Source organism: Scaptodrosophila lebanonensis, unplaced genomic scaffold, assembly GCF_003285725.1.
Source record: "Scaptodrosophila lebanonensis strain 11010-0011.00,11010-0021.00 unplaced genomic scaffold, SlebRS2 tig00001410-arrow-pilon, whole genome shotgun sequence".
Lineage (NCBI taxonomy): Eukaryota > Metazoa > Arthropoda > Insecta > Diptera > Drosophilidae > Scaptodrosophila > Scaptodrosophila lebanonensis.
Window position 1 is genome coordinate 4,315,422 of NW_022060738.1, and position 24,808 is coordinate 4,340,229.

The 24,808-nt window shown below is 37.3% G+C and overlaps 1 protein-coding gene across 1 annotated transcript in view; it reads right to left on the minus strand.

Annotated features, from left to right (window-relative positions):
* The window catches only part of LOC115630535 (igLON family member 5), a 95,852-nt gene extending 71,568 nt beyond the window's left edge, over window positions 1-24,284 (minus strand). The window contains exon 1 of the mRNA XM_030527141.1: window positions 23,865-24,284. Coding sequence (XP_030383001.1) covers window positions 23,865-23,907 — 43 coding nt within the window. The 5' untranslated portion in view covers window positions 23,908-24,284. The remainder of the gene's footprint in view (window positions 1-23,864) is intronic.
* Between the last annotated feature and the right edge of the window lie 524 nt (window positions 24,285-24,808).

Here is a 24,808-nt window from a genome sequence, read left to right on the forward strand (position 1 = left end):
TGTGTGATTGTGTGTTGAGCAAGTGATTTACATTTCGCCCAAGTTGCCGCATGACTGACAAGAAAACCAGAAACTCAATAACTTTTCGCTAAGACACGGATGCCTATTGACAACAAATAATCAATAGTTGCAATTCTTGTTGCATTAATTCCATTAAATTGTATTCAACGGCAAGCAGATGTCAAAACTTTGATGTGGCTGCCACTCCAAGTCTCTGGCAATTAATTATAATAATTTAAATATTGAATAAGTGTGCTAATTTCATTTTCAAACTTATGCTCGAAACTTCGTATTATTTTTGTGTGTTTGCGATACAGTTGTGTGCTCTCCCTGAGAAAAAATAAATGAATCACGAAAGAAGAACCGTTTATGTCGATTTGTTTTATTTTCGACGAAAAAGCTTGCACTTACTTTGCGTCATTAGATTAGCGCACCCAAATGCAATTTTAGTTATCTCGCTTAATTTGGCACGTTCAGTATGGGAAAAAGAACAGTCTTATCAGTTGAGAATAATTCAAAAATTGAAGCTTACGCTGAGTCTGGGCTATCAATACACAATATTTCAGAAAAAATCGGGAGACATAGAAAAACGATTGCCAGTTTTCTTCGAAATAAGAAGTGTTTTTGGAAATAACTACAAAGGCGGTAATAATAAAGTAGTTTCCCAAGCAGACAGAGGAGCTATACTTCGTGAAGCCTCAAACACGCAAGACTCCTCCGCTCAAATAGGAGAAAAAACTGGTGTTAAGGCGAGCTTATCAACGATCCAAAGAGTTATAAAGGGAGCTGCACACTTACATAGACAAAGCCAAAAAGTAGATGTCTTTGTGTGGCCAGCATACTCGCCTGATCTAAATATCATCGAGAACGTCTGGGGATGGTTGGCTAGAAAAGTGTACGAGCCCGGAAAGCAACATAAAACAAAAGTGGAGTTAATCGAAGGCAAAACACGCTTGGTCCAGCATTTCCCTAAATTACATTGGAAAACTGACTATAATTCAATACCCAATCAAATCTATGAAGTAATTGTTAACACACTCTGAATTTTTCTTTAAAATATTTAGCTCAAAAATTAAAAAATAATTTAGTGTAGGGGGTGCTATCCTGATGACCAAATTTAAGTCACGTTCTTTTTGTATAATTTCATAAAACAATTAAATAAAACCTTATGTAAAATGTTACAGTTGCTGACGCTGTTTTTTTTTTAAAGGATAGATAAAGGGCGCTAACCTTATTGTTGGAACATCCGCAAGTACTTTACATTTTTAAAAATGTACCTTTAAAATGCGTATAAATTGGAAATTTTATACCTGACTTAAAAAGAAAACACCCAACAATTTGAAAAGAAATTCTTTTATTTTTCTACATAGTGTCCTTTTTAGCTCGATGCACTTTTTCCAGCGATTTCCAATAGTTTGGATGCCCTGTTTATAGTGCTCGTCATAATAATTATCATCCGCAGACTCCACCTCTTCGTTGGTTTCAAGGCTTTTAAAACCGTCCTTTAAGTCGAATTGGAATAACAGAAATCCTTCTAAGAGACTACATCTGGTGAAAATGGAGCGTGAGGCGTGTAGGAACTAATGCATTGTCCTGACGAATAAACACTTGCTCTTTAGCCAAATCCGGCTGTTTTTTTTTGCGATTCCATCGCATAAATTTGGGTTTCCGTTGATTCTGACAGACTGACGCCCTGACCTTAACTGACCTCGCATTCCCCTCTTCCTATAGATATTACACTTTCAGAAAACAAAAGCAAAGCTGAAAGATTTGGTTCAAGCTATACGATATACAGCAATCACAAGATCCTTTTGTTACCCTTACGTATCTAATTTGTTGTATTTAATGACCATGCAATTTTATATGCTTACAGCTTAGTTAATGTCACAAAAAATAAACAAACAAGAAAGCTGTCATCAATAGAATAACACGACGTGGGTTGTCTAGACATGACAATAACGCTAATTAGTTGCGGCCATTGAACCCTTAATGGGACTAAGGGCAAAGCAGCTTTTACTATAATCAAGCATGAAAGCGACATTAAACAGAACTTTGAGCAAACTAAGTAAATGACTACTTGGCTAGAACAGCAAGCCCCTCTCTCCACAGCCCAACGGGGCCGAAAGTTAAGTGAACAGATTTTTACTGAGCTCGCTCGCTGTCAGCGCAAATTAAAAGCAACTGCTGCCGGGCAGAGCAAAAGTTGGCAAAGGCAGCTAATGCGCCGCCAAGTTGCTTGCAAGATAAAGTCGCGCCAATAACTTGTTGAGACATCAAAGCAAATGCTGCCGCATTGTCGCTGCCTCAAATATGCTAATAATTGTGCGACTTAGCAAAGTTGCGACTGAGCTTAGCGCCATTGTGGAAGTAGTGAAAAGATTTGCGAACCTTCATTATGCTTGATGGCAATGGCGCAATTTGCTTGGCTGTCGTCGGCGTTGCGTCGCTTATCAGCTTCACAGATTTATGTTTTCGTGAGCAAAGCTTGTAGCACTTTTCAACAGCGCACATAATGCACTTTGTGAATTACTTGCCGATGCGCCAAAGGACGCTGGGGGCTGTACAGGCGGGATGTGCATAAATTTAACACCTCATATGGCTCAGCGACGACGACCGGCAGAAGCAGCTCGTACAAGGTTGTGTTGTTTTTCCGCCTCTGGATTGCACCCGTATGCAACAATAGCAGCACAAGCCGCTAGGGATGGATCTTAAAGGCCTCGTGTTGCTATTTTAATTTCTGAATTACTTGCTGAAGGACATTCCTAAAAAAGCTTAATTTAAGTTGTACAATTTTTGCTTAGAATATATGTTGCACAATATATGTTGCTCTGAAGATAGAAATCATTTAAAATATACTACGTATATATTGACTGATGATGTCTATATATTATTTTATGTATTTATTTGTATTATAAGCATATACTTATATATATTAATTGTTGGGGTCTGACATGTCCTTTCTGTGTGTTAAGTACTGTACATTCGCACCAACCTTTTGAAACACTTTTCGGATTTTGGTTCGACTTTCGGGATTCCAACTAAAATTGGAATAGTCGAACTTTGATGATATTTTCTTTTGCAATTTTTCAAACTACTCACGACACTCACACATCACGAGCAGCAACAGCTAAAACAAAAAGAGCGCCGACCGTATAGCTTCTGGAGCCAATTGGTAATGCGTGCTGTCAGACTCCTCGCGTTGCTGTATATCTTGTTGTTGCTGTTGATATTACTGTTGTTTGGTGCCGTGCGCACGCTGCGTATGATTAACAATTTAAGCTTGTACATATTTTACAGTGAATGCGCGTTGGGCGAAGTGGGGCCGCTCAATGTGAAAATTGTTTGCATAGACAATGTTGTAAGCGATTTTAAAGGTATTTCCTCTCCCATACGCTGCGTATGCGCAATGTGCTTTAAGTTCTATAGCTGTTGCAATTGTTTTCCTGCTGCGCTCAACTTTGTGTATTGAGTGTGTATTTGGGCAATCGTTTTACAAAACAAAGGCATTAAACAAGCGACATGTGTACGTCCGCACGGCGACTGCAGCGAAAACGGAAAGGAAAGGGAAGCGAGCGCTCCATTGAGCTGTACGTGCCAACTGAAAGTTACGCAACGTGCACTTTTAAGTGAATTGTCGCACGGACTGTCCAGCAAACAAAACGATGCACCTCCTGGTTTGTCGCTCACCAGCAATGGAAATACCTTTTCTCCTGTTGTTGTTGTTGTTGTTGTTGTTATCGTTAAGGTAGTTGTAGCCGCACACGTGTGTTTTGTGCCAACAAGAACACGCACAAACTGGATGGTTCGTTTGCCTAATAGCTAGGGGCTGTCCTATGGAGAGAACTTGTACATTGCATCGGTAACATGTAGCACAAGAAACTGCAACAACTTCAACAACTTCAAAACGTCAATCAACGTAGAACTACTTTATAAGCTGCACGCATAATTGCTACAGATTTTTTCTGGCCCAGCACTGTGCTTGTGTAGTATACTAGTAGACAGAGCATTTCCATTAAATATGCATTATTAAATGCCAATTGTTGACAAGCTACAGGCCTTTATAATAGAGACACACATTAATATAGATAGTAGATTGGTTTATACATAGATGATTCTCACAAACATACTTAGTAGGTTTAGCAGATTTGAAAATTCTGTGAGAATTTCTTAAGCGAACAATCCTTGCTTAAAGTAAAAAGAAAACTGTTTGATTATTTCACAAACAGACAACAAAATATTTAATATCAATCAAGTGCAACGTAATTTTAAATTAAAATTTAAAAAAGGTCCTTGAACGGAATGGGCTAAGCCTGAACTGTTAAATGACTTAAGTATGTTGCCCTGTAAACCATAAAGTATCAATCTTTCTGTTGGCTGTTCATCGGCCGGCGCCTTGATATCACAAACATATTGATATCACAAGCATACGAGTATATATAGTAGATATATTTCATATTGGCTTGATTGACTTGTATGCCTGAATTTAAGTAGCCAGTTCATAAGTGGACACACACACACACACAGACGCTTAGACACTCAGGGACACTCGCAAATGCACTTATGAGCAAGCAAAGTACACAATATCGTATATGAAGAGCTTTGCATAATTTGCAGCATTAAGTGCGCCATGCTCTGTTGTGGCTTTGTAGACGCATTAGTTATGCCAACATAATGTCATTAATTACAAATATGTTTCGTGTTTGATTTCGAGCACATAACTACCAATGTGATTGATTTGGTAGGCAAGGGCCAGGGCCAGCAATCTTATTACAAAATCTCAGCAATCTCAACCAACCGTCGCCAACATTGACTTGGACACGAAGTTGTGCTTGGGAGTTGGGAGATGGACTTCTGGACTTACTCAAAGCGTAGCGCGCACAAGAATAATAAGAACAACAGCTAAAGCAAAAGTAATTTTATTATCAAATCCAACTTTATCAACTGCTGCAGCAGCAGGAGCAGCAGCAGGATCAGCAACAGCAACAGACCTACGAGCCCGTAACTTGTTTAGCTTGTAAGTTACAAAGTCTTATTCGTGTCCTCGGGGTAATAAAACAAAACTTTGTGTTGAAAAAGAAAATGTACAACGAGAGCGCTATAGCAATTGGAATGAGAATGAGAATAGCAATGGGAAAGGCAATGGGAATGGCACAATTCGTTCATTTCTCTACTCAGTTGCAAATGACAGAAGGGCCAAAGGATTACGGCAAAATGTAAATTTTGTTTTTATATTTGGCTGTAACTACAACTCTTATTCTTTCTCGCAATTTTCTAATTATTTATTTGCAAAACAGAACTGTGTTAATAAGTAGTCATTAATCTCACAGCAAAAATATCATGTATACAAATTTCGGATTCCAAGGTATATATGCTAATAAAATTCCCCCAGCGAGGCGGAGTCGTTATTATTACTATTTTGTTATTTCTATAGGCTTTGTTTTTCTTTAGTTTTTTCTGGTATTATTTCTGTATTGTTTGGATTTTTCACACATCGACAGATCTGTTTGTCGATTAATAAATTAATTATTTCGAAGCCCTTATAAAAAAAAAGTATAATTATGTACATACTGCAGTAAAATTAATCCATTTACTAAAACATACTTTAGGAAATTGTATTAATTTTTCAAGAATCGTGAGAAGATTTCACACTTTTATAACCCACGTTTCATTTCCTGTACTTATAAACTTTCGGTACTGAATAAGACATTCATAAGAACATTTTTCTTTTGACTATTGATTTATAATTTAAACAGATTATTTACATTGTAAATCCTTTGGATGATGATTAATAAAGGATATAGTACAGGTTTTTTTTTTTTGTTTCTCATTAAATCAAGGAGCTTGCTAATACATATTCTCGTTTCTTAAACGAGATTTTCGCCTAATCCTAATCCAATACCTATTTGTACGTTTTGTATGACCCAAACGACCCGTACTTCTCTTGCGGATTTCAATATTCCATGGGTGTTTTTCGTGGTCACATTTTATGTAGGATAATTCATAGGCCCCGGATCAGTGCATGCAACTATTTTTAAACTTTTTGAAGTATTTTTTGCAGCTACATACACTCTTTCACCAGAGAGGCGCGATATTAATATTTAACTGCAGCATATTGCATGCAAGCTAAACAAAGGATACATATAGGCGCTAAATTAAGCAATTTTTTATGGCGACTGGCCATGCGTGTGCGGCTCTTGTGCACGTTAGATAAACCCACACACATACTCGTATATACAACGACCTGCAGCCAAAGCCAAATCCAAATCCTTGCCAGCGACCTGGGCTTATCTTCAAAGCCATTAAGCAACGTCCTCCGCCCTCACCAGCCACATAAACTACTAGTATGCCAGGCAAGCATCCCAGTTACTCTCGTTGGGAGCTCGATAGTTTAGCTCAAGCATTTGCCCATTTCACAGCTTATTGTTATTCAACAGGAAAAGTTTTTAAAAGTCATAAGAAGTTTGAAAGGTTTTTCTTCAACTCGTTTTTGGGCCTGAGCTGCTCATGCGACTGAGACTGCGGCTGGGAATGCGGCTGCAGCTTCAGCTGCCATGTAACTCTGTTGATTTTTTTATTTTTAAATTTTATTTGTACGCCTTCCAGTGCTCAATGCCTCAATAGTTTTATATGTTGAGAGAAGTTGGCTTTGGTGCAGTTCGTTTTAAATGCATTTTTAAATTGAACTTGAGTGTGGCAGTAATGCTGGCGACGCGTGCAAATAAAAATACGCTCTTAACTTTTTATTTTATGGCCACTCTAAGGAGCTGTTAAGACATGGGAAATAGAACTGAACAAATGTAGAGTGAAAAATAAATGAAATATACATATATTGAAAAGTTTTTTAGAGCAACCGAAGTAGCAATTGTTAGCAGCAATAACAGCAAATGAAAGCAGTTTATGCGGATTGAACGCAGACATAATAATACGACTAATTTAATAAATAATGCCTATTATTGGGTATTAATATGAAGCTTTATAGTGTTTTGGTCAATTTTCAAATGAAATAATAACATCTTATGTGTATGGATAGCTGGGTTGACTTACAAAATGGAGTTTAGTTAAGTTGGAGCGGCGTAGAAAAAGGCTGCTTATTGCCAGTGAAGGCTAAAAGTTAATAAATAATTATAAGCAGATCCACTTGTTGGAGCAACAGAAATTACAGCACACTCTGGTCGGCTAGCATACCTCGGCCAATTTTTGCTCTTAAACAACATTATTTAACATCTCAATATGGTCGCTTATAGGGTATAGAGAACATTTTGTGTAAGGCTGAATAATGAAGTTTAACTTTTAATTAAAAACAATTTGAAGATCATATTTTAACTTTAAGGATCAGCAGAATCATTAACAACAAGCATTCGTACAATTGTTATAACCGAATAAACTGTTGAATTAATAGTTGTTTTTTTTTTTTTTGTCGTTACCACTGTGGTGTCACTTTTTAAGTCCATATGCTTTACAAAATTGTACTAAAAAAATAATAATTTAAAAAAAATAATTAAAAAAACTTTAAAAAAATTGAATTAATTAATTTAATTGAATTGGAAGACATGTTTATGTTCAGCTTTAACAGCGTACATTTATTTGCGTGTATGTATGCAGCACAAGGTTGAACCAAAGCAGCAACAACAATAACTGCAGGCAGCGCTGCCGGCAGAGCTGCAGATCCTTGCGCTCATACAGACGCACAGACGGACAGACGGACGGACGGACATGGCTATATCGACTCGGCTTGTCATGCTGATCAAGAATATATATTCTTTGTAGGGTCTGCCTCGCCTCCTTCTCCCTGTTACATACATTCGCACAAAACTAGTATTGCCTTTTACCCTTTGAGTACAGGCTATAAAAGTTTATAATATCTATGATAATAGGTAATATTATCTTTATTATACCCGACAAAAAAGTTGCACATCAACAATTTTATATTTTTTATATATTTTTAATAGGTTATAGAGACATTTTTAGCTTGTAAATTAGTTTATTTATTTATTTATATAATGTTAGCTTAAAATTAATATGCTAAAACTAACAGAAGAGATTATGTTAGCAGTGGCTTCCAGAGCCTTCAGCTAACTTTGTATGTACATTTTACAGTACTAAAGAAAAATGTAGGAATACATATGTATGGGGAGTGGTTTTAGATTTTGTGGAAAGTGTTTGTGGCTTTTAAAGATTTTAATATGAGTTTAGAGTTGTGTAATGATGGGTTTGTAGTAAAGGTACCCATCACCCTTATTAATGTTTGGGAGAATAGATAATCTATGTGATAGGAGTGTGGGGCATGAAGTGAGGATGTGTGAAATGTTTATGTTTATTATTATTTTAACAAATATTGAAAAGAACGCTGTGTGCCAGAATGTAAATATCTTATATACATATCATTGGGAAACCATATTATATTGTATTATTTAGCTGCATTTACAATTTGAAAATTTCAGATTTTACAAAAATGTCACCACACAAATATTAAATGTTTAAATAGATTTCTGACGAAATTAAAGATGCGCATTGATAAAATATTTATGTGATATAAATAAATTAACTTTACTTCATGCTCTTACAACCACACCATGACTTGTGATTATGGCGTCCTCGCCGCAAAAATGCTTCGTCAAGGAAGTTGCACTAATTGCTGCACGCACCAAGAACAGAGCATTGACGACTGAGCTGAGCACTTGGAATTGGAGAAGCAGTTGCAGGACGACCACCCTTCAATGCTTTCAATGCCTTCAATGCCTGGCATTTATTAACTGTTCACGTGCAGGGTAACAAATGATGTTTTTTGTGCACTTGCTGCTGCAGTTAGTCGTTAGTTAGTCGTCACATACCCAGGCAGGAATTAAGCAAGCATTCAACATTTTCTGCGTGACAGCATCTTTTTGACAAATTGAATTTGTCAAGGACGTGCTGTTGTTTCATAGCAAGGCACGCTCAGCCAGCTGCCTTCCCGCTTCATTGATGATGCTTGACTTGGCTTACAGCAGTGGCAGCAGCAGCAGCAGCAGCAACTACGACGATGATGGCGGTGAGGAAAACGATACCACCTCGCTATGGACACGCCTGCCTGCAGTTGCGGCTAAGCACACAAATGCACATGGCTCTTAGCTCTCGGCGTTCGGCTCTTGGCACTTGGCTCTTAGCTCTTGCGTGCTGGGAAACTTTTCAATTACATTAGTTTCCAAGTCGATTGCGAAGGCGGCATTGAACCCGCCCCAGCATGTGTTTGTAGACGCCTGGGCAATGTGGACAAGTCATTAAAAGTGACAAATTGCAGCGGGTCCAAAGCTTAAAGTCGTTGCTGAAGTTTCAACTTTATTTAATTAGACAAAAGCTTAACTGAATTCATTAAATACTCACGACTACCAAACACCAATTGCGTCACTTGCACATTCATCCTTTGTATGTATGCACGTATGTATGTATGTGTGTACTATAAGTTAGAACAACAAAAAGCACGCGTACTCGAAGTGGCCGTTGATGCCAAACAACATGTTCGAACACGTTTCCTTTTTTTTGTGACCATAATAGCTGAAAAATTCTACCTCCGGCGTACACTCAAATAATAGATGTATGTACCCGTATACACCTTTTGCATGAGTTAAATGAACTTTTTTTGTGTTTTCATTCGTTGAATCTTTTTTATATACATACATATACATATATTCGACACACAAAAGGCGCGTAACGTAATATTTTGTTCCAACTTTAACGACCACAAAAATGTGCACAACACCCTCTCCAAGGCTCTGTGTCAGCATCGTTTTACACCATGCACACACATCAGAGTTTTTCCTCTGCACAGTGGCTATTGTGCTATTGTGGCTATAACACATTAGTTGAAATTTGAACAATCCAAATTTAAGAGATACTTGTAACAAGATTTAACCTAGCTCGGATTTAAAATTGATTTCCATATACGTTTATAAGACCCAGGTATAAAAATATAATTCTTCACGTCAACCATGCACTGGACACCCCGAATATCAACATATTATCTAATCTATATATTAAATCAACAATATAGTAATTCACATACAAATTATAAGTGCTACATGGAAAAGGCAAACTATAAGAAACTACTTATAAGATTTTAGCGCATAATTCCAAATCTGAATCTGTGGAGTTGAGGTTGATTTTATTTATTTATTGCTAGCTTAAATTTAAAACTTAAAGCTAGCAGGATTTGAATAGCTATGGCTACCAGGATATTAGGCTATTACAATCAATGAAGGAATATGTAATTAATAGTGACGTTCATTTAATTGCGCCAAGTTTATGAAGTGGAAGCCATGCTAGTAACCAAAAAACCAGCTAACAAAAAATCCAGCTAACAATCCAGCTAAAGCCAACTGAAAATAATATAAGCATAGCTATTGGTTTCCCTTTTCGACTTAACTGAAACTTTTAAATCACTTTCTCTATTTATTTTGTCAAATGTCCACCAAGTCGCATATCGAGTGTGAAGAAACGTTCACAACAAATGGTTGCCTCAAAGGATACATATAATAATAATAATGCTCTTTAGAACTACTGTGCCAGCTGCAACTGCTGCAGGCGCTTTCTTACGCCTTTGTCATTACAAACTGTGGCAGTAGCACACACACACACACACACACACACAAAGGCACACACACATGCAATAATCAATGGCCAACAACCAACTGGCTTCGAGTTTACTGATTGATAGACTTCAGCTCAATAAATTCAATTGTCTGCGGAGTGCTGGCACTGGCCGCAGATTTATGTGATTGTGAGTGTTCGTCAGTGTGTGCATGTCTGTGTGAGCATACACTGGTATGTATGTATGTATGTATGTATATGGCTTCAAACAGCAGAATGGTGTCCTAGTGGCGCATTTTTTATTTGCTTTCCAGAACGATTCGTTATTTTAGTGCCAGCCTGCGCAAGGGACACATATAACGGGGAATTTGTGTTTATTACGCAGCAATGAAGACAATTATATATAAACTGTATATGTGTATAGTATATAGACCACTTGTAAAAACAAGAGCATATGTAGCACCCACAACACCACTTCATGACCTTCATTATTTTCTTTTATACAATGATGTACAACAACAACAACAACAAAAACGACTACAGAAGCTACCAGAAGCGTCGCACAATTTTTTGTCTCATTAAATACTCGTGTTGTGTTTTTTTTTCGCCGCTTATTTGATTAATATGCAATTTCTTGGCGGTAACCTCACCATTAACACACGCACACACACACACACATACTTCCTGGGTAAACCGCCAACACATTTGTAGGGTAGAATGTGTTTGTGCGAGTGTGTGAGTGTATGATGGCAACGGCTGCGACTCATTGTCGGTGCTTCAGCTTACTCTTCTTTGCTTGCAAAGCGGAAAAAAACACTGTGGTAAAAACAAAGGGATAATTTAAACTCTGTCATAAACTAGGTTAGCATCACACACATACACACACGCAGATGCACAGACACATCCACAAAAAATCCTTAATGCGGCTTACTGCGATATCATAGAGAACCGCCCACAGAAATACAGTACATATCATAATCTTAAGGCCATGTTTACCAAGTTTTTTGATATATTTTCCTAATTATGTATATTTGAAAATGAAATAGGGCCAACTTTATTAGCTACTTATTTCGAGTAATACAGAGATTCCAATACCAACATCTACGTTCAAATATGGCCATGCATTCTACTTTGTAGAATATTGTAATTTTGATTAACTTTTTACAAGGGCGTAGGCAGAAAAAATTTTTCCATTTTTCCATGACGCACTATTTCGCCTTAAAATGGATCTGCGTTGGATTTGTTGAAGTTTTTTCATTGATCATATGCATAAATTATTTTTTAAATGCATCGTGCAGTATTAAATCAAAATTTTAATTTTTTGGGCCCCCCCTTTGGTAAAAGCTGGCTACGCCCTTGACTTCTTATTAAGAGCCAAACATCAACCGCCCCTACTATACATACTATATAGTCCAAATTTGCACAATAGAATATAGCTTGTTATATTTGTCTTTGTGATCTGTTTTGTTGACAAAAAAAAGGGTGAAAATGATGACCAGCCTTGGCTGTGTAAGCAGTCGGTCTTTGTATCGACTCGATTGGTAAGAGAAAGAAAACTTTTGGGCCACTCCTTTTTAATGTTAAATATTTTTTTATATTAAACGAAAACAGTACTTGTTATAGTTTGCAGTAATTTCGAAAAAATATCTGTTTATGATCGATGTAAATATTTTAAAATTGTCCATTTTCTGCCTCTTAGTAATTGCAGCTGAAATAATTTTGCAGGCCATTAAGGAAAGAGTTCCCTTTATTGCAACTGCTTTATAATAATGCAACTAATGCATATTTAATTTGCATAATTTTAATTTTCTATGTGTTCATACTTTGTAACAAATAAGTGAGAGTTTCGAATAGCAGCAAAGAGAAGCCACATTTACATTGAAATCAAATCAATAAGAAAATAAGTTGTAAGGCTTAGTAAAAATACATTTAACGGTCCACAATTTTCATGAAGGAATAGTCTAAATAAACTCTATTTATGGACCCTTAAGCGCTTTATTCAGGCACACTTTATCGCAAAGAAAACTATTTATATCCTTGCGTGCATTAATTTAGCTACCAATTACTACTTGAATAAAATGATGCTGTTTAGTAGTAACATTAGACGCAGACCTTCAGTAAATTATAGGCAGTCGAGTGTCCTAGGGATATGACACGCACTGTACTATGTATACAAGTATAGTCTGAGGCACTTTACACCACTTGCCCCTCGTTGGGTCGCCGCTGCCGCTACTCCAACTGCTTTGTAATAACTGTCGGTTTGGCGTTTTTCTTCATCATCTTTGTTTTTTCGCTTTATTTGCCTTTGCCAGACAATGCGCGCATTTATTTTATTTCTACTTTTTTCTACTTTCTACTTTTTTGCATACGTGGGTGTGGACGTGAATGGGAATGAGAATGCGTCGAGTCGAGTCGAGTCGAGTCGGTCGGGTCATGTGGCATTATGTGCTGCATTTTTTATGTGGCTCATTTTTTTCATTCATACGGAATGTATTTTGGATATTTCTTTTTGCAACCGCCCTATAAATTTCACACAAAGTTAAATCTTTTTCTTTTGTAAATACAAAAAATTGCAAAATAAAATTCAATATTTGTTGGTTATACAATAATATACATTTTTAATACATATAGTACTTGTTGTATTACAAGTTTAAAATAAAATAAGCCATGTAAGCGGAGTGTTTTTTTTTTTTTCAAAGCCAACTTAATCATTTAAAAAATGTGTGTGGTTTTGTGTTTTTGCCAAACTACTTAATTATTTTCGCGAACTTCTTGGCATGTCCTCAATTGCACAAACTCTGTATCACTTTCATGTAATGTAGGACTTTTTATTCAATTAATGGTAATTTAAACTTTTTGCAACTGTTTGAAATTGATTGTGTTTTTATATGCTTTAATATCATTTTCAATTCTGGCCACCAGTTTTTATATGTGCATCCAGCAATGATTATATATGTAGCCACAATCAATAAATCAGAGCACGGTCAACATAAAGCGAATCAAAATCGACAAAAGTGCCGGCCGGGCCAAGCCATAAAACAGTTTGCGGCTCAAATGAAATTGCTGATTTTTGTTCGTGTTTTCCGTATTGTAGCTTTGGTTGTTGTGCTCGCTGCTTTTGTTCTTGTTTTTATTGAAAACACATGCAAATCGATTATTGTTAGCGATATTTTTTTCGCAAGGCCCCCTTGGCGAAGTTCATGCGAAGCGCGATACGACAAACCAACCAACCAACCAGCCATCCAGCCATCCACCCAACCAACCAACAACCAGTGGTCCCCATTCATTTTAAATGCAATGCATAAACATCAATTAAAAATGGTTAAAATTCGCCTGATGCGGTATTCATTTCATTTACGCTTATTGGGAGTTACTTGTCAGCCATTAATTGTATTGCAAATTGTTTTTGTTAACCATTAATTAAATGATATCACGCCCAAGCATAACAAAATTTGCGCATTCCATATGGATGACTATTATCGCTCTTATTAAAGCATTTGTAAGAGATATTCTTGGAGTAATCTGATTTCTGCAATTAACACAATTAATATTTAAACTTGATCAGCGTGAGCGACGGAATCAAAGCAGACATGTCTCTGCTTTAAAAATTAAAAACAAATGGTCAGAAAATTCTTCAAATTCAATCATATCTAATAATATTGTACAACTACAAAAATAAGCAGCTCACTATTTTATTAAAATGTCATAGGCCTCTGAATGCACTGTAATACATTTTTTGTTCTCCATCATTTATGATCCAAAAAAATAGTCCCCCAGAAATTAAAGAGCCCTTGTCTACTTATATATATTTTTGATTTTTTTTTTTTAATATATTTTTAAGAATTGTCATGTTTTATTATTTTCATATTTATTTCAAACCTCTTTGAAGGTTGATTTATGTAACAATGTTTTACCTCATATTGTTAGACCAACAAATTTTGTAATCAATAGTCAAGATTGAGGCAAAAACTACGAATAAATTGTATATATAAATAAAAGAATTGACAATTTTCAATGTTTTTTTTATTAAAGGAAGCATAAAATATTATGCGTGAATAGAATAGTCAGAAATATAAATAATTTAGAAATAAAAATCCAACTTTCCAAATACCAATATGCCAATCAAATTAATTGCCAAAGTTATATGTTAATTCTTGCAGTTTGAATAATTATAAATATTGTACTTCTCGAATTCGAAAACCTAAATTCGTTGGCTGCCTGACCAAACTTTTCCTAAAAACAAAGGAAAATGTTGGGGAACACAGCTGTCCCTACATTTATCTTTTTTATTGAAGAATTTTCTAATTTCATTGCCAGTGAATCATTTGCGAGGTGCGCTATAAGTTCCAATTTGATTTGTTCTTCATGCTGTTATTAACCCATTATTGCCTCGTTTGGCTTTACTTTGACTCATGGGCCAGCAGCGAGAAGGCTTTTATTGCTCAATGCGCGGGTCTTAGGTTAATTGATGATAAATGTGACATGTGTATGGATTGGTATGCATGTTTGTATGTATATATATACTCATATACTTGTAGTATATATGTATGAGCTCGCCCAACTCTAACAGAAATTGAAACATCAGCGCGCACCCTTTGTGGTTGGTTGATTTGGGCTTTATGCAAAAAAAGAGAGAAGGGAAACCCATTTAATTAATGAGAAATTCATTTAATTATAAACAAAGCCAACAGCACACAACAAATTGAATTGAAGCTGGAATACTTCATTGTGTTTTCATCTCGTTGACCCTCTCCCAGCGCAGATGCAACAAATGTTGACAAGAGCAATGATTTGTGAGGAACTGAGAGCGTGGCGCGTCATAGTTGTGTCGCCGGGAGTGCCAATTGTTGTTACAATTTGTTCAAGTGTCACCCAGCAGTGCAAGAGCAACAAAGTTAGTCAGTTGCAATGTTCAAGAGCAGTTGATTTCAATTAGTCAACCATTTGATTGCGGCACTCATGACACTCTCACTTGATGCAAATGTACCGAACAAAAAATGTATCTTCGTTTGGTCATCCAGGGTAACTAGAGATGCAAAACAAGCAGGTATGACTACAAAAACAAAACTCTTGCCAAATCATTTCGTACATACTTGTATGATAACAAGATCTGACCTAGTTCGCTTCGACCTATTATCTGCGCGCTATAAATCACTTTTTAGTGATAGTTTTTGTCTTGAGGCTCCTTTTTTAAATTATTATTTGAATTGTTTTCAATTTCTTTAAATTCTTTGTTCTTCTACTACTGTTGCTGATATATCAATTTAATTTGTATTTACTGTCCAATAAAGGCATCACACTCTCTCAAACCTCATTCAGTATGTTCAAATGGAAAATATAATGTTTCCACTTATCCACAAAAATGTCAGATATTTGCATTAATTTTCAATTTCCAATTTGCCATTCATACTTTTTTATCAAATGTGGAGTCCAACCACACCTATTTAAATATGGCTGCATCATACTTTTGAATTATTATGAATTAAAAGTGATGCTTACTTTGTAATTTACAAATTTTAAAACTCTTAAGGAGGAGGGAGTGGGGAAAGCAATTTCATAGATATTTGGATCCGCGATCGGTCTTTTCAATCAAATAGAGTTCAGCGAAGAAAGAATCACACAAACCTGTGAGCCGAGAGAGAAAAGTCGTAAATGGTCTGTCCTTTAGTCTCTATCTTTCACTTTAACGTTGGGTAGCCAAAAAGTCAACAAATTGCCAAGATGTGCCCAGATGCAGCGACCCAGTCGGGCAGCACTTGACACATATGTCATGCATACACATGCCATTCACATACACGCACATGCAAATCTATGTGTGTGTGTGTGTGTGTGTGTGTGTGTGTATGTGTGTGTGTGCGCTGCCTTCGTTGCTGGTCCGCATTACACACACTCCAGACGCTAGCTAGTGTCATTTACACACACAAATGCGCGGCTGACACCTGACAGCCACTCAACGGAGAGTGGCTGTCGGATTTTAAAAAGGGAAATAACAGTACATCCACACAAACTCACATAATATGAATGAATGGAGAAACAGTAGCTAAGGAAAAATGTATAAAAAATGGCTCAGTGTTGACATGGACGGGCACACATGGGGAAGACTCGCAGGCTCACAACCATGCTCATGCACATGATGAGGATGCGGGTGACAGTAGACTTTTGCGTGTGTCAGTTATGCGGTATATACTTGTAGTACACACACACACACACATACATACATATTACACTTGTAAATACATTTTGACAAAAATATAACGAATATTTCCAGACAGATAAGTCGAAACATTAACCAACAGACTTAATATTTTCCGCACTGAAATATTTCTAATCGTACTCATTAAGCGCGTTCAATTTTTTTACGCAAATTTAAAATATAAAGTAGTGAAGTGAATAAGTGAATAATAAGACGATTCTTTCTTAGCTACGTACGTAACTTTAATATCGATAAAGGTAAAAGCAAAGATATACATATACTATACATATATGTAAGTATATATCAGTAACACCTTAAAATCTTTTGAGTTTGTTGGAAAGCTAATTCCAACCCAATGGCTCACTATATAGTACGAATTGTGATCGTCAAATACTATGGGAATGCAGTCTTTACTTTTCTAGTCTAGTTCTGTCTTCATACACAGCATCTAATGATAAGCTTTAATTTTTTAGGTAACTTTTTAAACCCCAACAAGAATGCCCATTTTATAAAATTTTACACTATATTTTTTTCTTTTAATGACCGATGTGTGTATGTATTTATGCATACGTTATTTAAAAGTGGAAAAGTTTTTTGGGTAACTTGTAGGGTATGTCTTTTATAAATTCAAAACGAAAAAAAAAAATAATACTTACTTCCAAATACATTTGTATACCCTGTACCCGAAGGGAAAACAGGATTAAGGACTAAGATTGTGCAAAGTATTTTTCAAGCAGAATAATGGATCTCTGAACCTATAAAGAATACCAGCATGACTTTACAAATCGATGTAGATATGTCCGTCTATCTAGCCGTCCGTCCTCCTTCTATTTCCTTCTTTTCGCCTTTCCTCCCTACAGAATACTGTCCATCTGTAGTACTTTAGAATTAAAGCTATATAACATAAACTTTGCATACGTTCTCTACCTTCGTTTTCAAAAAAATCGGTTTATTTTATAAACATTATTATACAAATCACTTAAAACGCCCACAAGCTGGATTACCAGGTTCGCTCTTCGATAACGCATATACAACTTTTTTTTCATAAAGGGTATTTCACTGTCCGTACTTGTTGGTGCGGGTGTCATAAGACAGCCTATTACTATTAATACTTTAACGTTCTTGATTTGAGAGTGAGCCACCGGATCTTTTCTCTAAGTGTACTTGTGTTTATATATACTTGTACGCAGAGAAGGCACACACTTGAAGCGCCTGCGAATAGTTACAAAGGCTAGTCACTTGTTGTATTTTTGGGTTCGGATTGTAAAGAGCTGCCCGTTTCCAACAAACTCAAAAGATGTCAAGGTGATACTGATATATACTTACATATATGTATGTATAGTATATGTATATCTGTAAATACAAATACAGTACGAGCATGCACCTAAAACTGCCCGCAGCTACACACATGAAAGTCAAAGTTCAAGCAACTGGTAAAAGTTTAACAAATTCAATAGATAATAAACAAGTGGCTCGAGACAGTTTGTGGCATCTGAGTTGTGATAGTTACGAGCACGCATGCGAGTATGTGGGAGGGGAGGGGCTTCCATGAGTGGGCCGAACGGTTGACAGCAGAAATATGCAAAGTCAAGTGGCAATTTATCATGTTCAGCGTTGGGAACATTGCAATGCAGTAGGTGGGGCATTGTGGGGTTAAATGGCACGCATTGTCTCGAACTAAGCTGAGTGGTACAAGCGCGGTGCTCATCCATACTTATATCATATGAACAGCATTGTATATAGAATACGTCGGACTTAGTACCAATGCGGACAAGCGGAATTCATTTTCTTCACTAACATACACAAGGTACCGAGATGGAACCCGCCAAGGGTGAAAACAATACCCCCCAAAAAAAGTAAAATACCTTGGCGTACTACACAACGGCCTTGGAGCGCTATTGTTGAAGAAAAGTTGAAAAATGCAAAGCTGAGTAGTGCTTGGGGCATCCCGCCCATTGGTGCATTGGATCTTCATCTCAGTGGTGTGGCATGCTATCTACTGGTGTACTGGTATGGTGGGTAGTCACAGAGAAATACCCAATGGCCGGCACTCATATGTGACCCACCCTAACCAAAGAGATGCTGCTTGAAGTCACTTCACTAGACATTCATGAAAGCCAAGAAGGTTTTCCCGACAAAGCTACGATTACAGTTCGATCGACAGGGAGCTAAGAAGTAACATTTCTGCACACCAATAGGCATGGAACCAGTTAACTGTCGCTCAGGAATGGACCAAGGCACCACTAATATATAAACAGACGGCTGAAAGATGGAGACAGGAAGTTGGGCAGTCATATCCTGAGCTTGAATCGTACAAACTGCCCGACTACTGTACAGTAACGTCCAAGGAAGCAAGAGGAAAAGGCTATAAGGCTGCCGATCATAGAACAGCCCATCAAATATTTTTTGGACTACCAGACAGCAACAAAATCTATGCAGACCGCATGAAGAGGTAGGTAGAGGCAGCAGGTAGGCGATAGACAAACTAAATGCCGACAAAACGGTACACATCTACTCGATTTCCAGCCATTGGGACATTGCGAACTGAACAAAGCTCATCGAGACAAGCAGAAACCGCATTCAAATCTCTCCACATCAGCTAGGAACAAAGCGCCTTGAGGAACGTTGGTAGGCAATCGAAAAAAAATTCCAACTGTTAAATCTCTCAAACAATATGTAAGGGTATAGATGACAAAGTCACTCGTGCAACTCCAGAGAAAGGAATACAGACTCTTAACGGGCCTAATCACAGGTCACTGCTTAGTGGCTATCCATGACATCACAACAGAGGGCAGCTACAAGGAACCGGAAGCAATCGAAGCGCTGAAGCACCTCAAATACGACTGTCTAATAAAACAAACGGCGATAAAATAAATGTGTGCTTATTTCTATTCAACTATTTTGTGAACTAGTCAATGGCATTTCCTAATGTTAACTCCAGTGTGTTTCATGTCTATAAGGCCGAAATAAATGTTTAAATACATAGCTTATAGTTTCTTTACATATTTCGACTAAAAATAATAATGGTAGAATAGAAAATATATCTAAAACCATATCGGAGGAAGTCCGCAGCTCCTAGTCAGACAGAGCTCGACACTATCAGTTGCTCCCGATAATTTTATTTGTCAAATACAATCTGCCCCCAAAAACAAATAAGAGAACCACACCAAGCAAAAGCCATTGACACCAGCTACTTATTCTGTTTGTGCTTTTGTTTTTGTTTCGATTTGCAGAGGGTACGAATTAAATCGATGCGACGCTGACCTTTCCCTCAATTAGACGCGCACATACAGCTTGTCTACAGTGCCGGCCAAAATTAATGATCCAGCAGCGTGCTGGGCAAAAAACTAATGATGCTGCCTCTGGGCCAGGCTCTGCCCATTTCCATCCGCTCTCTATCGCCACTGGCGACTGGCCAAACGCATGTGAGCTAATTTATGATAGCCATGTGCTCATTACAACTGACCCTTTGGCCTGGCCTGGTCCACGGCGCATTTGCTTTTTGGGCTAATTTCTGCAATTTACTGCAAAAATATGGAAAATAAGCAAAATGCCCGATGCGTGGATATTCGCCGGCAGTCGAGCGGAAGTAACGAGCGGACTTTAAGTGCAAAGAACCAGACCATTAAAGCAATGCGATGAAGCATAAATTATTGTGGTCTGAGTCGCGAAATTCAATACTAAGTGCTGTTATCTGAAGCGCAGCAATTAACAAGATATTTACACTGAAACAACTCAGTTGTAAGCCAATTGGATTTGCCTAGTTCGAATCGAGCATAAGTCTCTAATCAGCTAGTGATACTTCTATTAATAGCAATTAACACCTGACGACAGCGTTTCCGTTTCCTTTTCCCCTTTTTTCAAGCAAGCTCTGCTATAGCGCGCTATTTTCTTGTTGTCCGTTGCTGGGACACACCGTTCTCCACTGAAACACAATTCTGACTAAGCAGTTATTAAATTCATCTAATAATACGTTTTGTTCTTCCATGTAAACAAAATACTTTGATTATTAATTGCGTAAGTCCCTGCTGAAAATTTACCCCAAAGAGTATAGAAAGCATTCCAAAAAAATTCCAAATTATGATAAATGCTTATTTTATTTGCCTTAACTTTAATGCAATCAAACCTGGGTTAGTTAATAAGACACTTTACATACACAACGAAAATCCTAAATTTTATTGAACAATCCTACACATTCAAATCCACACTTCCTCCCCTCTCTACCTACCTTCAAAGGATCACCCAACCGAAAAAAAGACACAGCAAGATGTCATTATACATAATCTCCCAAAATACTATATATGTATGTATATGTATAGTTTTTTTAGGAGACTAGACGACCAGCTTTTAACACCCAAACACGTCCCTCCCGAATAGCATTTTTCATTTAGTCTTTCTCACTTGTTTGCAAGCAAATGTAATTAACATAAAATTTGTTTCATAAATGGTATGAACTATGAACTATCTTTTAGTGTAATACCTAAAAGAAGCCTGGCAGCCGGACTGTTGGACAGTTGGACGAACAGCGACGACTCAGCGGTTACTTGACAATCATGGCAAGCGGAAATGCTCGGCAACCGCAGCAGGCTGTTCTGGTCGGATCTGCTTTGGGCTGGACGATGCAGCGGAAGTGCGCGCTGCTGTTGACAAGACTCAAGAGCAGCAACAGCTACGAAGCTCTGCCAAACCAAAGACACTCGTATAAGTGACCGCAATGGCAGGCAGCGGCACCAACATGGGTCGACGAGCCAAGGGCAGAGCAGGGAAAGAGGAGCCTGGTCAGCAGCACGGATGGTGGAGTAATATGCGTAATTAAACAAAACCGCAAGTGGGGCAACAACAGAGTAAGCCAAGGCACTGATGCACAGTTAAGAGGAGAGAGCGAACAAAAATATTCCACTGCAGCAACGGCAAAAAAAAAAAACACCGTTTAAATTAAATATTTGTTGTGTCAGCTCTGGCAAAGAGTTAAAAGGCAGCCCAGTGGGGTGGTGTGGAGTGGAGTGTCGACGTTGGATGCTGCCACATAAATGTGGAGCATGCAGATTGAAGTGTCTGTCAGTAATGGAAGTGTCGCTTGACGAACGGCTTGGTGCAAATTGTGAAGTATCTGTATGTTATGTTAAGCCTGGCATAAAAGGATGCTTAAAAAGTCCGCTTAACGCCAGAAGCATAAACGTACGGGCAAGATGGAACAAGATTATACAATCGTAGGTGGTCCACGCCGGTTCAAAAAAGTAGAGATTATTGGAGTCACTGTGAAGGGTTACAAACGAGCAGAAAATACAAGCTGAGTGGGTTGAACATGTATTTAAGAGAAAATCATCAACTTGTTTTTTAAAGAAATCAGCATTTATGTACATAAGAAAAAATGTACGCAGGGCAATCAAATAATAAATCGTGGCTTTCATATTTATTTTCATTTTATTTATTTCATATTTACTCTGTTAACACGCAACTCATAGCTCAACAAATAATATGAAGTAAAAAAAGATAAATAACGTAATTTCGCACTGTCTTATAAGCATTCATGGAGCTCAACTGTTTTCATACTGATACGAAAAATAACTGAAATAGAATACTGTATCTCGAACACCTGTCGAATATTATAAAATATATGAAAAAATATAAATTGCACCCAATAATATACCTATTAGACACGATGTTTGGTTAACTACATTAAATTATATTTAATAGATGCACTATATTTAATTAGAAACGTATTATAATTGTGTAGTATTGTGCTAACATCTCATTCCACCTGCAGGCCGAATGAAATGTAAATCAAATTTGGTTAGAATATGGCTTTAATACCGTTTGGTTAGTTAAGTTGAAGCGAAATTTCTAAATAACGTCCAAGACAATTAGTTATGAAAACGATATTCAAAAACAGTTGATAATTCTAGAAAGTACTTCAAAATCGTCAAGCCATAACTTGATGTGATTCAACGCTCCCTGGTATATGCGCACTAGGGACATCGAAAGAGACTTATGTGTCCCCAAGGTTGGCGATGTCATTCAAATGCCCGCAAGCAATTACGGGAAGCGACTCGGCAGTCACCCCAACGCACTAGCGAGGCGGCTCCTATCCAAACCCAAGAGGAGAAGACTGAAGAAGTGCCATCCAAAGGATCTCCCCACAAGATCCCTTGTATAAAATATATAATATATATCATAAAATATAATTTCATTTTTAATGTAAAACATTGTAAATATTGTATATACATAGATGTAAGTGCGTCCTATAGATGCTTACTATAGACAACTTTTGTATTCCCTAACTTTCAACTAGCTTCAGCTGCCATATTGGTAGTAGAAAACTAGTTTAATAAATTATATATACATTTTTTACAAAAAAAAAAAAAAAAAAAAAAAAAAAAAAAAAAAAAACATTGATGTGGAAATTAAAAAAGCAATTCTGTTGTAAACAATAAACAATATTCAATTTGATTATTATTGATTGTCACATATAATTTGGATTATATTATTATTATTATTATATAATATACAATAAATTCTCTCTATACTTATATGTACTATATTTCCTATTGCCTATTTTTCTAGAAAGGAAATTGATTGACTTTCATAACCAAGGAGCGCAGCTAAATATGCAACATTATACTTGCACCATTGATTTTCTATTAACAACGAATCACTTGAGCTGGAAAGCCAAATACTACAGCAAAATATTGATGAGTTCGTAACAATAGAAAAGACGAAAACAACAACAACAACAGAACAATATATGCATAAACTATCGTACCACGCGTAACACTAAAGAAGACGAGGCGAGGCGAGGCGTCAACGAACATAATAAAGAAAAAATATAAGTGTCCATGGAACAAAAATAAAAACAACAGAACGTAAGACCAGCCAAGTCATACGGTCCCACACCCCCATCCCCATTCCCATCCCCACCCCGGCCCCTCCATACTCTATAAAGTCAAGTGGGACATGTGTCTAGTAAAATAAAAGCGGCACCAGCGCCAGAGCCGAGCCAGGTCATGAAAACCTATGGCTAATTCAAAACAGACGCTTCTCAAATTAACGAGCCACGGCGAGAGGCTCGACCAGAAGCCGCCCACCAGAACACCTGCAGCTCACTCACCTGTTAGGATGGCCGAATTTAGCATAAATCCAATTAGCCACATCGCGGATGGTTTGATTTTGCGTCTCCTTTATTAAAAATGATTATTATTGGTTTATATGTGGAACCAGAGCCGCCGTCGCACACAAAAATTCAACGCGCGATTTTTAATGGAACGCACAAATTTGTGCTTTAAGTACACTCGATGCAATGAATACTTCCAGAGCCGTACAATTATTTAATTTACCTAATTTCTAAATATGCACTTCAATTGTTTTGGCTTAGTTATAGTGTTGCTGTTGCTTCTGTTATTACGAGTTTTTGTTGTTGTTTTTTTTTAACACACCACACACCGATCCAGAGTCACCGACCGACCCCGACCGACACGAAAACACCCGAAAAGTCCGATTTGGAGAAGAGAGAGAGCAAGGAGAAATGTGTATCGGAGAACTTGCGCGCACGAAGCTCACTTTATCACTGAACGAATTTGATTTTTTTAGCATCTTCGACTCATGTTGCCAAGCATGGGGTATCAAATGTTGCCAAAGCTATTGGCGGGGGCACACAATTCGAAAAGCAAACCAAGCTTTTTATGGCGGCGGGGTGTGCTATAACGCTTACTGTATAACAGTAACTTGGTAAATTGCCATAAATTATTGCACACATATAACAATATACTGAAACCATACAGTTTTGGGACACTTGGAAAAGCCCTTTCGTAAAAGCTGCCTGGTGCAGCTTTTATTTTGTGCAACATTGCCCCTGACTTGGAAACATGTTGGACATGCAAACAATTAAGCTAACCGTTACAAGTTAAACTAGCCTACGATTTTATGACCCTCCCACTGCTAGCCAAACGGCTTACGCAGCATTTAGGATATTTGACACCGTTTCGGTAATCTTATCACTACTGCACAGCTCAAGAGAAGAACAAGTCTAGAAGAATACCTTGAAAATCAGAAATG